Source organism: Cynara cardunculus (genome assembly GCF_001531365.2).
Source record: "Cynara cardunculus var. scolymus isolate 2C chromosome LG 15, CcrdV1, whole genome shotgun sequence".
Classification (NCBI taxonomy): domain Eukaryota; kingdom Viridiplantae; phylum Streptophyta; class Magnoliopsida; order Asterales; family Asteraceae; genus Cynara; species Cynara cardunculus.
In genome coordinates this window covers 1,895,494-1,906,947 of record NC_037542.1, presented here as the reverse complement: position 1 = coordinate 1,906,947, position 11,454 = coordinate 1,895,494, and the positions used below count along the sequence as shown (strand labels likewise).

The following is an 11,454-nucleotide window of genomic DNA, read 5'->3' as shown; positions in this document are numbered from 1 at the left end:
TAAGGAAATTTTATTGAAATAATATATAAAGTAGAAATAACTATATATAATATAAAATATTATGTGAACTCATCAATTCCTACGACACAACGAAACGAAATACAATAATAAAATTTAATATTCTATTTTATTACTCTCTCCATTATTATTTTATTGAGTAAACTACAAATTTTGGTCTTTACAATTTTGAAATTACATTTTTGTCATTGTGTTATGCAAAATTGACCGGATTTGGTCCCTTCCTCTAAGGTTGATAAAAATTTCGGTTAAGTCAGAGGCATTTTAGTCTTTTTCATTTTTATCTATTATTTTAATAAATAAATATGTAATCTACAGGTACCAAAAAAATGTAACTTCCTCTCATCACCATTTTTCGGCGCCCCCATCTTCGTTATCTACAAACCCCTTGTTGGTGTTGTCTTCCATCACCAGAGCTCCTCCTGTTGTCTTCGATCACCACCACAGGTTTATGTTACGACCAGCCTCCAAATCCCCATGAATCACCCACTACGAATCGTCTTTGTTTTAGACCTATGAGAGGTCCAATTCCACTAATGAAGATTACAATAATTCTCTTTCTTTGACGATTCTGATTTGATTTAGATTTTAGGGTTCTTATTTATGATTTGATAGAGTTCTTGATTCTGATTTAAATTTCACTTACTATATCCATTGATAGTGTTCGATTTAGGTCTAAGATTGAGTTTAATTTGGAGATTTGGTTTTCATTTAGATTTTTGGAATTGGATAATGATGTCTGACGGTGGTGGCAACTAGATAAAATGGTAGGAATTAGATGACTACGATATGGTTGGAGGTGCAAAATGGGGAGAGGGAGATGGAAGATATTTTGTTAACCAAAAAAATAGTGTTAACTTTACAAACTCGTTGGGCCAATTATGATAATTCTTTAGTGATGGTTAATTTAAATGCTAGAGTCAATGATTAAGGGTACATAGTAAGTTATTTCATCGTATTAAATGGGATGTTACCAAAAAAATGTTTGTTTTTAAGGATGATAATTATAACATCCTTTTCAAGATTCTCAATGATTATGTTCAAATTAATTTGAATGATGGATAATCAAAATGAACACAATACCATTCAACATATTGATTCAGATGATTTCTTTATTTCTAGTATTTTGAATGATATATCTATTAGTGAATTCAGTTCATAAGATGCTCATGCGTGAACAAGAGACATTAGTACACACAAAATCAGCATGGTTCTAAATAACTCGTTATGGTGTCAAAGCTTGGGTTTGCCAGTGCGTTAGCCCTCATGGCTCTACTCTGAAAGACTTGACTTTCAATGTAACACGCCATAAAAAAATAAAAACTAAAACCTTAAATAGGTAAATATTTACTCATTTTCCCGTATACGAAAAATCGTACACAAGTTCTTTGAAATTTGAAAAAAGTAACAATTAGATATTCAAGATATTTAATCCCGATTTTACACTCTTGGTATCATTTTCTATAAACTTTATATATTTGGTATCGGATACTTAAGACACACACAAAAATTGGACAAGAAAATAAGCATGTCATAAATTAGAGAAAACTGTTTTTATTATATCAAACCCAAACATGGTACAATATAAATTGGATCATTGTCCATTATTTCAAACCATAAGAGAGAAAGTAGCATAAAAACACACTAACGGAAATGAAAAGTATTTGAATCCATAAGAAAACATGTTGATGAAGATAACTCAATAAGATTCGGGATGAGCAGCACCATAAGCCTCGATAGCCTTGTAGGTCTTCTCATATATTTCCTTTTCAGCCTTAAGAATCTCTTCAGATGGCTTATCGCTGCCTTTGCAGTTATAAATGACTGTTTGCTTGAATTTGCTTCCTCCATCACAAGGTACAACCTTAATATGATGAGTGATAGAGTCCAATATGCCCATCAAGCAGTCACCATCGAAAAAGGAGTAGCTATAGCTAAAGTTGCTCGTGTCAATGGCATCAACCTTATATTTTCCACTTGTGAATGGGACGGCTGCAGTAGGTAATTTGTGTTCAGAAACAAAACATAAACAAGCAGTAATGAATTAAAAACCATCAATTAAAAGTCATCTAACAATTTGGATGAGAATGAATGAATTTCTTACCATCACCGAATGTGAAGATCTTCTTGGTTCCGACATCTCCGTTGCCTTCGATTGTCTCGATAGACTTGAAGACATCAGGGTTGACTTTAGGCGCAATATTATCAAAATCGCTGAATACTTTAAAAACCTTATCGGCGGGATAYGAAGAAGGAATCTCAATTTCAATACTAGCGGAAGTCATGATTTACTAATCACAAACAAAATATATAAGAAAAAGGAGGATCTTGTTCACTAAAGGAGTGGATGATTTTGTTGTAATGAATTGTGAATAGGCTTCGTGGTATTTATAGGCCAAGCCACATGAAAACTCGAAAGGTAGCCATCAACTTTGACCCTTCGCTCCTTCGCATAAATTTAACATGAAATTATTGCAAGTATATCTCTATCTATATATCTATATATACATATATATATAGGTTTCGGATAAATTTAACATGAAGTTATTGCAAGTATATCTATATATATATATATATATGTATGTATAGGTTTCAGATATATGTATAGGTTTCGGATTACGTGAGACTAACCTATTTTCATAAAATATATGAGACCACTTTGTTATATTTAAAACTTTACAGTAAAATACTATGAAGGTAACATTTACAATGTTTTTGCTGTGAATGTTTGAATTTTTTTTACCTTCATAGTATTTTACTGTGAAGATTCAAGAGAAAAAAGTGGTCTCATGGATCTCACAAAAACAGTCTTGTCTCATGTAAAACCAACCCCGTATATTTTTACCTTCACAGTTGGTTCTTACGAGATTAATTAATTTTTCATGAGACACACTAAAAATTTGGTGAGTGTTTTTTGATATATTTTTCTTGTGAATCATCGTATTTTTTTTATGTGAAGGTTTGATTTTTTTTATTTGAAGGTTTGTTTTTTTTTTTCTTGAAGGTTTTATATTTTTTGCTTTAAAAATTTGGTATTTTGCTAATAAAAAAATTTCATTCAAAGGAATTGTGTGTGACTTTTGATCTCACCAAAAATTATTCCTATCACATGATCACAAATATCTTTCTTGTATATACATGAGTTTAATTAAATGAAAATTCTATAATTTATGATAGGTTTATGTGAGTTAACATAAACCAAAAACTTAAGATAATTAATAAAGTAAACTACGATTTTTCCCCTTGGTGTTCCTATTTCACCTAAACAACAACATGAATCACCGGAATAGGGTTTGGTATGGGGTGGTTTTGGAAATGTAGGGAAACCAAAGTACTAAAGAGTGAAGTTGGAAAACACTGGATTTTTATGAAGTTACCTGTGCAAAAACACATTAGTGGCAACATAAATCTCTTCAAAAGAAAAGCATATACAAGTAGAATTTTTTGAAAGACTTCATTTCACCGTGCAAAACCAAAAGCAATATCAAATAAGAAGGTTGGACATAGATAGCCAAAACAAAACAAAAATTGAGATGGGTCTGAAGATCGAGATTGGAGTGGTGTGGTTTGGGATCAGAGCGATGGTGGGGTGGGGGCGGGGGGAGAAGACGTGTTGAGAGCGAATAGGGAGATAAGGAGATCGATGGGAAGAAAACAGTAGGACACGACGGTTGCAGGTGGTGGTGGCCGTTGGACGTGGTGGTGGTGTTCATCGAAGATGGAAGGGAGAAGGGAACACAAGGTCGGTGCCAAAAGGGAGACACGATTTCTAGTTCCTGGGTGAAGTTTTTTGGGTTGAGGGTATATACATATACTCTGTGTGTATATATATATATATATATATATATATATATATATACTACATATATAAGCATTTAAGACAAAGTCTTAAATACAACTCTTTAAACACAAGTTACAATCATTTTATGCAAGATTTTCAAAAAACTCTTAAGTATAACTCTTCAAACATGTGGTACAAGCTTTTTATGCATTGAGTTTATTAGCCATGGTCAAACCTTGCTTTTTCACTTTTCCTCTCTTCTCCTTCCCTTTCCAACTTTCCTGCATTAAGCTTTTACTTTTATTTTTACTTTTGCTTTTGCTTTTTGCTTTTGCTTTTTATGTATTAATCAGAACACAACAACAGAGATCTGGATGGAACTGCATGTCCATCGGCCACAACTCCAACTCCGGTCGCCTTCATTGTCGGCATCCCATAGCTCCAACTCCAGTCGTCTCTATCTCGGCAGACCCAACCACCTTGCTCGATCTGTTGCTCGGTCGTCTCCTCGATCTATTGCTCGGTCGTCTCCGCGATCTGTTGCTCCTTGGAATGAAAAGCCACAGCTCTGTTCGATCCCAACCACAGTTCTGTTCTTCTTCTCGGTCTGTTCGAATGGAATCTGAGTTAGTGAGTTGTAAGGCTTTCTCCAGGTAAGATATTTTTTTCTCAAGTTAGGTCTTTCAACTAATTTTCCTTCCATTGTTTATGGCTTGAAGGTGAAATTTCTGTTGAAATACAGAACGTACAAGTTTTATTCAAGTAGAGAAAGAGAGTACCAATCGACAGAAAGAAAGTCTGGAACATCGGCAGAAGCAATGGAATTGACAGAAGTTCATGTTGAGTCGATGATTTCATCCCCTATTTCTTCACTCCTTAATGGTGAATAACCAAAAATCCCTTTGCAGACCAGAAGAGCAGAAGGGTCGTTTAGTTTGGTATCTCCTCTCAGATCTGTGATCTCTCTCTCTCTCTCTCTTTGTATATATATATATATATCTATCTGTCTCTCTCTCTCCCTCTATATATCCCTATCTCGATTGGCTATTGTTTCTATATTATACATACATGAAGATTGATTCGTTTTTGGATGAAGCGAGTGAAGCATYCGAAGAGGATTTGGGTCACCCCGTTGAAGAGAAAARTGTGGTCCCAGGTATGTGTTTGACACTACTAACAGGTTCATATTTTTAACATATAAGTTGGCTGTTATGTTATGCACATTTTTTTAATTTGTACTAAGGTAGATATATATTTGAGAAAGCTTATMTGTATATGGGCATATATATTTGTGAAAGCTTATCTGTATATGGGCATATATATTTGAAAAATCTTATCTGTATATGGGCAATCAGATTATCAAGTAACTGTGTTTTTGCTAGCTTTTTATTCACATCTTTTGAACAACAGGCGAGATAGAAGTTAAACCTGAATCTTTTCAACTCTCACTGCAAAGCCTTTATATTCTAGAAGCAGAGAACAATTGATCTAATAATAATTCGTCAATTACTATCTTTCTTAGTTATGCACCATGTATTCAAATTAAAGTTGAAGCCATTAGTTGTAAAACATTCAGGTTCTGGTTCTATGGAAATACTCTCAGAGTCAAACATATCATCTGAGAACACAGAAGATAAAGTTGGGGAAGGTAGTGTTGAAAACTGTGATGCTGGTGTTTCAAAGGCAAAAGTGGAAGATATCTGCAATGCGTTTAAGAAACTTGATGTTCTTGTTGTGGATGAAAGTGTCCAGAGGAACACTCAGACAGCTTCCTCTATGATAAAGCAATCCCTTTAGCAGGTGAAAAGTGCTTAAAATGCATAGTTCAACCTTTTGATTTTTTTTTTCAAGATCTAATCTAGCTGAAATTTCTTCCAGAAGCTAATGATGTTGATGAAAATGCCATTTTCTTGGACACTGAGAATCTAAACGGTCCTTCGAGAATGAAACTTGAAGACACATCTTCTGGTGTTTCAGAGATGGATGATGAAATCCTGGAGAGCAATGGTAAGTTTTACATCTCTTATACAAATCAACATATGTCCAGATGTTTCTGTAGTTATTCCAAATATGGTGGGAGATTTGATTCTTTGTAACACTGATAATATCCTCAGTTAATTCCAATTTAAGAAGTAAAATTTGTTTGTAATATGATTATTGTCTTGAAATTACAGTTGATGTGGTCCTTGTTGATTTTGTCGAGCAAGAGCCAAACAAAGCTCCTGCTGAAGAGTCTGTAATTGAGAAAGCTGTTATTGATGTAATGCCCACCAGCACCATAGACCGAGACTCTGAACAGGTCAATCAAGAAGCTGAACAGACAATGGATTATGCTGAGGAAATAACACTAGAGTCAGTAGCTGATGATTCCTTAATTAAAGAAGAAAATCAAGTTCCAATGAAAGCAACTGATGCGATTGATCACCCAACATCTATCAGAAAAATGACTTCAGACACAATGAGAATATCGGATCAGTCGTTGTTGCAGTTGAAGAGAATAAAAACATTAACGAACAAGCTGTGGACGAGAAGCCTAAGAGTTTAAATGACACAAGTATAAGGCAGCTAAAGAAGCAGCTGAAAGCCTTGTCGATAAAAAATAACACGAACAGCATCAAAGATGACAAGGTGAGTGGAATTTGTATCCAGACTTTGGTAGCTTAATATAATTCTGTGTTAACAAAAATAGGTCCTAATCCTGTTGTGTTGTTAATGAGCAGGTGGGTGAAGTAAGACCTGCTATGCAAGYTGTRTGCRAAAACCAATTGGTGACTGAAGAAATGGAGGATGGAGAGAATGTAGGCAAAGTTTAAACTCTGTTGTTGAATTTGAAATGAAAAGTTGGCAARAAGATAATGGAATCAAATATTAATGTTTTTCTTTTTCATACCATAAATTGGAGTTTCTTTGAGTTGAAGATGGACTTATTACTWTGCATACAAATTTGCAATAAAAGAATGTAGCATATAAATAAAGACCCCACTTGGACCATGGAAAAGATCCAGAATGTGAGAATCCACATAATTGTTATGACTTTTGCTCTTTTAGATGGATGGTGGAGATGATAGCGATATTGGAGGGTTTGAGGGTTGATAGGAACCAGAACCCTTGTCCGGTTGACTTTTCGTAAAGATGGTTCATAAAGGACAAGTTTGAGAGTTAATTAAGCAGGGCACATGACATGAATATCGACACTATTTTTTTATTTTCAAAAATATTCTCTTTCTTTATTGATATTATTGATTTATTGTTGCTTTTATACTATTCCTTCAAAAGAAAGAAAAGTTAAAATACATATTTGTTTCATATAAATTTGAATTAGAATTTTCATAAATATTTTTTTTGGAATTAATCATGATTTTCATAGAACCTTATCCCTATAGTTTTGGATTTACGATGTCATTGTCGTTCGCCACAAACATCTGGATTTGGTTGGCCAATCAAGTTTGGATAGCCAGTAATCCAAGCTTCCATTTTCCATATACGAGTATATCAGCAGCTGAGAGCCATCATGTACACAGTAACCTTGTAAAGAAACCAGATTTTTGTGCTGGGCTGTCGATAATGCCTCTACTTCTGCTTTAAATTCTCTTGCAATGAGACCCATATCTCCTGAAAGCTTCTTAACAGCCAGTCTTGTAGATTGATTGCCAAAGTTGCTTTATAAACCAAGCCAAAACCCCCATAACCGATGATATTTGCTTGACTGAAATCCTCTGTTGCTTTCAAGATATCAGATACCGTCAGATGCTTGATATCTTTTGCATTGTTTGGGAACAATATGACCCCAAGTGTAACCTATATCATCGTTAAATCTTATCTTATAAAACCAGTGGAACTTCAAAATCGTTAAAATTCATGGCTCCCGCCGCATTGTGTGGGTACACAACTAGTATATATATATATATATGAAATATAATATAATAATATTATGGTTTAATAAAAAAAATTAATTAAAATTGAAAAGACTAAAATTCCCTTTAGTTAATGTCTGAAATCTAACAGAATTAGTCACACAGATGAAAAACGAAACAAAATGGTAACCGCGAGGACCAAAAAAACATTAAAGACCGAGGACGAAAATAGTAGTAAATAACACACCCCACTCCTCACTTCTACTCTCATATCTTCTAAATTGACAAAGGAATAAATGAAGGTTTTCCTCACTTCTACTCTCACAACCCTTAACCCTTAACCCATTCCAAGATTGTTGTGCAAGATTGTTTTTTTCTTGTTCTTCCACACACAAAGGACAAATCCATACCCTTTCTAGAGTATAGTACAACACGAAGCCGACTAGTCGACTCTAGTGCCCACCAACTCCATGAAAGTATGTCTGCTCATGAACAGACAATTATACTATTCACTGTAGCAAAGGACAAGCTTTCCTCCTAAAGCTTGATGCGTGTTCAAACCCTTATGATTTGCATTTAATGCAATAGGTATAAATAGATGAGTGCTCTCTACATGCAGAGAACACACGCATATACGCACACATCTGAAAAGATTACTTACGCTTATCTTCAAGTAAGTTAGAATCTCTCTCAAGAATTCTTAAGTTCTTACCCAAGAAGAACATCTTTCTTTCTTTATATTTTCAGCAAATCTTTTCTATTTTGCTAAGTATATCTGTGTATAAACTTAGATTGTTTTAGATAGGTTATCTTTACCTTGTCTATTTCCGCAAACAATCTGCAAAAGTCTATATTGATCTTTCTCTATCAATATATATTTTTAAATACGAAAGTTTTCTGTGTTTGTATTCATTCCCACCACTTCTACAAACTTCTCGTCTAAAATTCTTGTAGACCCAGCTGGGACCAGCATCAAGGATATGTGTACTATGGGATAAGGGTGGCGATTGTGAAATCTGAGTTTTGATCATAACTCTTGTTATCACATCCATGAGATACAATATTCTGAGTTATCATTTCTGTGTGATGTGAAGACTTGGAATTATTGCTCTTATTGATATGATAACAATGATGTTGTGCAGAGAAGAAAAATGGCTTATAACTAGAGGCTTTAATTGCATGTGTATCGAATAAACAATGTTTTTGGGATACGAGATATTACACTTCAAGTTGTTCAAAAGGGTAAAGGTTTGATGAGAACCAAGAGGGGATCTGGTTGGTCTTTATGTCTAACCAAAAGACCTCTGGTTGTGATGTGAAATCTAAGTTCAAATGTTTTCTATATTTTTGACCCAAAGGCTCTGTATGTACTATGTAGAGGCTCTGTGTCTGGAAATGTAATGACAAATCTAAGCTATGTATCCGAGCTTTGTATCTTGAAATCTAAAGTCAAGTCTAAGCTCTGTGTCCGAGCTCTGTATCAAAAACCTGTTAGACTTGAATCATTTTCAAATTTGTTTCTTTATTTACATTTAGAACCTAGAGCTTAACTCAACCAGAAGGGGTTCTGGAGGACCTCTGGTTGGCTTGGTCTCTAGGCGAATTATTCAAATTATTTGTTAAAGGCTTTGAGAAAATATTCAAATCTTTGGTAGAAGACCAGAGAGACTTCGATTGACTTTCATATTTAACTAGAGGGCCTCTGATTATCTTTAAAACCTATTTTTCTTTTAAATTCAACTCAATTCTTATTTTTCATAAGCTTTTGTCAATGACCAAGAGCTTTGGTTGGTCCTTTATCTTCTGGTTTTTTTTAAAGATTGAGACTAAGAGTTCTGGTTGGTCGCATATCCTTGTATGTTTTAAATGTTGAGATCAGAAGTTCTGGTTGGTATGATCAGAGGCTCTGGTCGACTATAGAAGCTCTGGTTGGTTTGACTCAATATTTATTTTCTCAAGTTAAATGACTAGAGGAGCTTTGATTGAGCATATTATATGTTTAAATTGTTTTAAGTTGATCTAGACTTCAAGTTTAAGTCTTTCGTGATTTTGTTTTGAATGGCTTTGCTCTGGCTTAAGAGCCAGATGAGCTCTGGATAATCCCACATAATGTGATGCAAGGACTTTGAGAATCTCGCACAGAGTGATGCGATGACCTAAGTGGTTAGGCGCCATGTATGGCGAGGAAGATTTATAAACTCTTATTAAAATATGATATTTGAAAAGTTGAGATATATTTGTATGATTACAAATCTGATTTGAGAATCTCGCACAGAGTGATGCGGTGACCTAAGTGGTTAGGCGCCATATATGGCGAAGAAGATTTATAAACTCTTATTGGAATATGATATTTGAAAAGTTGAGATATATTTGTATGATTAAAAATCTGATTTGCAAAAGGTTTTGGTGATTTTCACCTTGTAATTGCATAAAAAAGGATTTGTCACTAGACCTCAAGGTCTAACCCTCATTTTGTGTTTCAAAAATGTGCGTTGCAGGTCAGGCTTTACCAAGGTATAAGGGGAAGGGGAAAATGTAAAATTTTCCTTTTGTGTTTGCATGGGTTGTGAAGAACAACATGTTAACTCTTGGATATTTGGAATATGTACGTGAATAGGAGGGAAAAATTTGGTTGTCAATTCTGTAAATAGTTTCTTGTACTGTTGGGACCGAATGTGTATTATTTATATTTCTTGATATATAAAATATATGGTTATATGCAAATGTGGATCTTAGGGTGTTACAATTATTTAGAAAATGTAGAAAAAGTTAATTGTTCAATATATACAAAAATTCGTTAGAAATTTTCAAATTTACCTTTATTTTTTAGAAAGATCTTGCCTTGTTATAAACTTATAATAGACTTACTAGAAGGGTACTCACACAATGCAGCTATTTTATTTTATTCATTATCTCAGTCAAAGTTATAACATGGTCTTTGTAATAACTTAAGATATTATTTAAGGTTTTTGAGAATCTTATTTTTTTTTTTAATTTTGGCCGTTAGAACTATTTATGGCCTAGAATCGTAACCGCTATAAAGGAATAAATTGGGTTTTTAAAATGGTATTAATTGCCTTGTAACCGACCAATTAAGTGGTAATTAATTCGTAAGGAGGTTACGAAGAGTATATATAGAGGTGATGAGCTAGAGATTGGTTCCTTACTAGCAAATAGAGGTATTCAAGAGCTAGAAGGCGAAAGCAGAGAATCGATACTCAGAAGTTGTGTGTGTGACGTTCATCAGACGAACGTTCGAAGCTATCAATCACTGTGAGTTTACGTGATTTTTTTAAGGGTTGCATATATGTTTCTGTTAAATTGCAAGCTTGTTGTATTTTACGTATATGTTTGCTGTGTGAACGTGTTTTCTGTGATAAAATGTTGTGTGGGAAACTTGGGGGCGGGGGGACTGTACTAAGGATTTAATCCTGAAAACAAGCACGCTGTGTGAAGCTTGTTAAGCCGTAAGAGCGAACATGCTGTGTGAAGTTCGCCAGACAATGCTGTGTGATATAGTCCTTTCCTCCTCATGTTTTCGGTAGTTTATGAAATGTGTGTAAACCATTTATTCACTTGGCCCTAGGCTCACCAAACTCGTGTTTTTTTTCAAAATAAAAAAATGCAACCAGGTCACTACACTTATGGGAATAGTAGCAAGAGCAAAGAGAGGGGGTAGCGTCAGGCTACGCGTGAAGATGATAGACTTGAAATGAAGTCTAGTCGTGACTTGTCTTGACGAAGAGTAGTCAGTTGTGGGTTTAAGCAATTGTTGTATGATCAGAAGAAATTTTTAGACTT

At 34.4% G+C, this 11,454-nt stretch overlaps 1 protein-coding gene across 2 annotated transcripts in view; it reads right to left on the bottom strand.

Moving 5' to 3' along the window:
• The window catches only part of LOC112527706 (root allergen protein-like), a 14,241-nt gene extending 11,866 nt beyond the window's left edge, over window positions 1-2,375 (bottom strand). The window contains exons 1-2 of one of the 2 annotated variants that reach the window (XM_025138478.1): window positions 2,123-2,375; window positions 1,549-2,010 (exon numbers count right to left, since the gene is read on the bottom strand). In XM_025138478.1, the coding sequence (XP_024994246.1) occupies window positions 1,718-2,010; window positions 2,123-2,303 (474 nt within the window). In that variant the 5' untranslated portion in view covers window positions 2,304-2,375 and the 3' untranslated portion in view covers window positions 1,549-1,717. Of the gene's footprint in view, window positions 1-1,548; window positions 2,011-2,122 lie in introns of those variants that run through there. The other variant, XM_025138479.1, reaches the window with a different exon arrangement.
• Window positions 2,376-11,454: the final 9,079 nt, after the last annotated feature.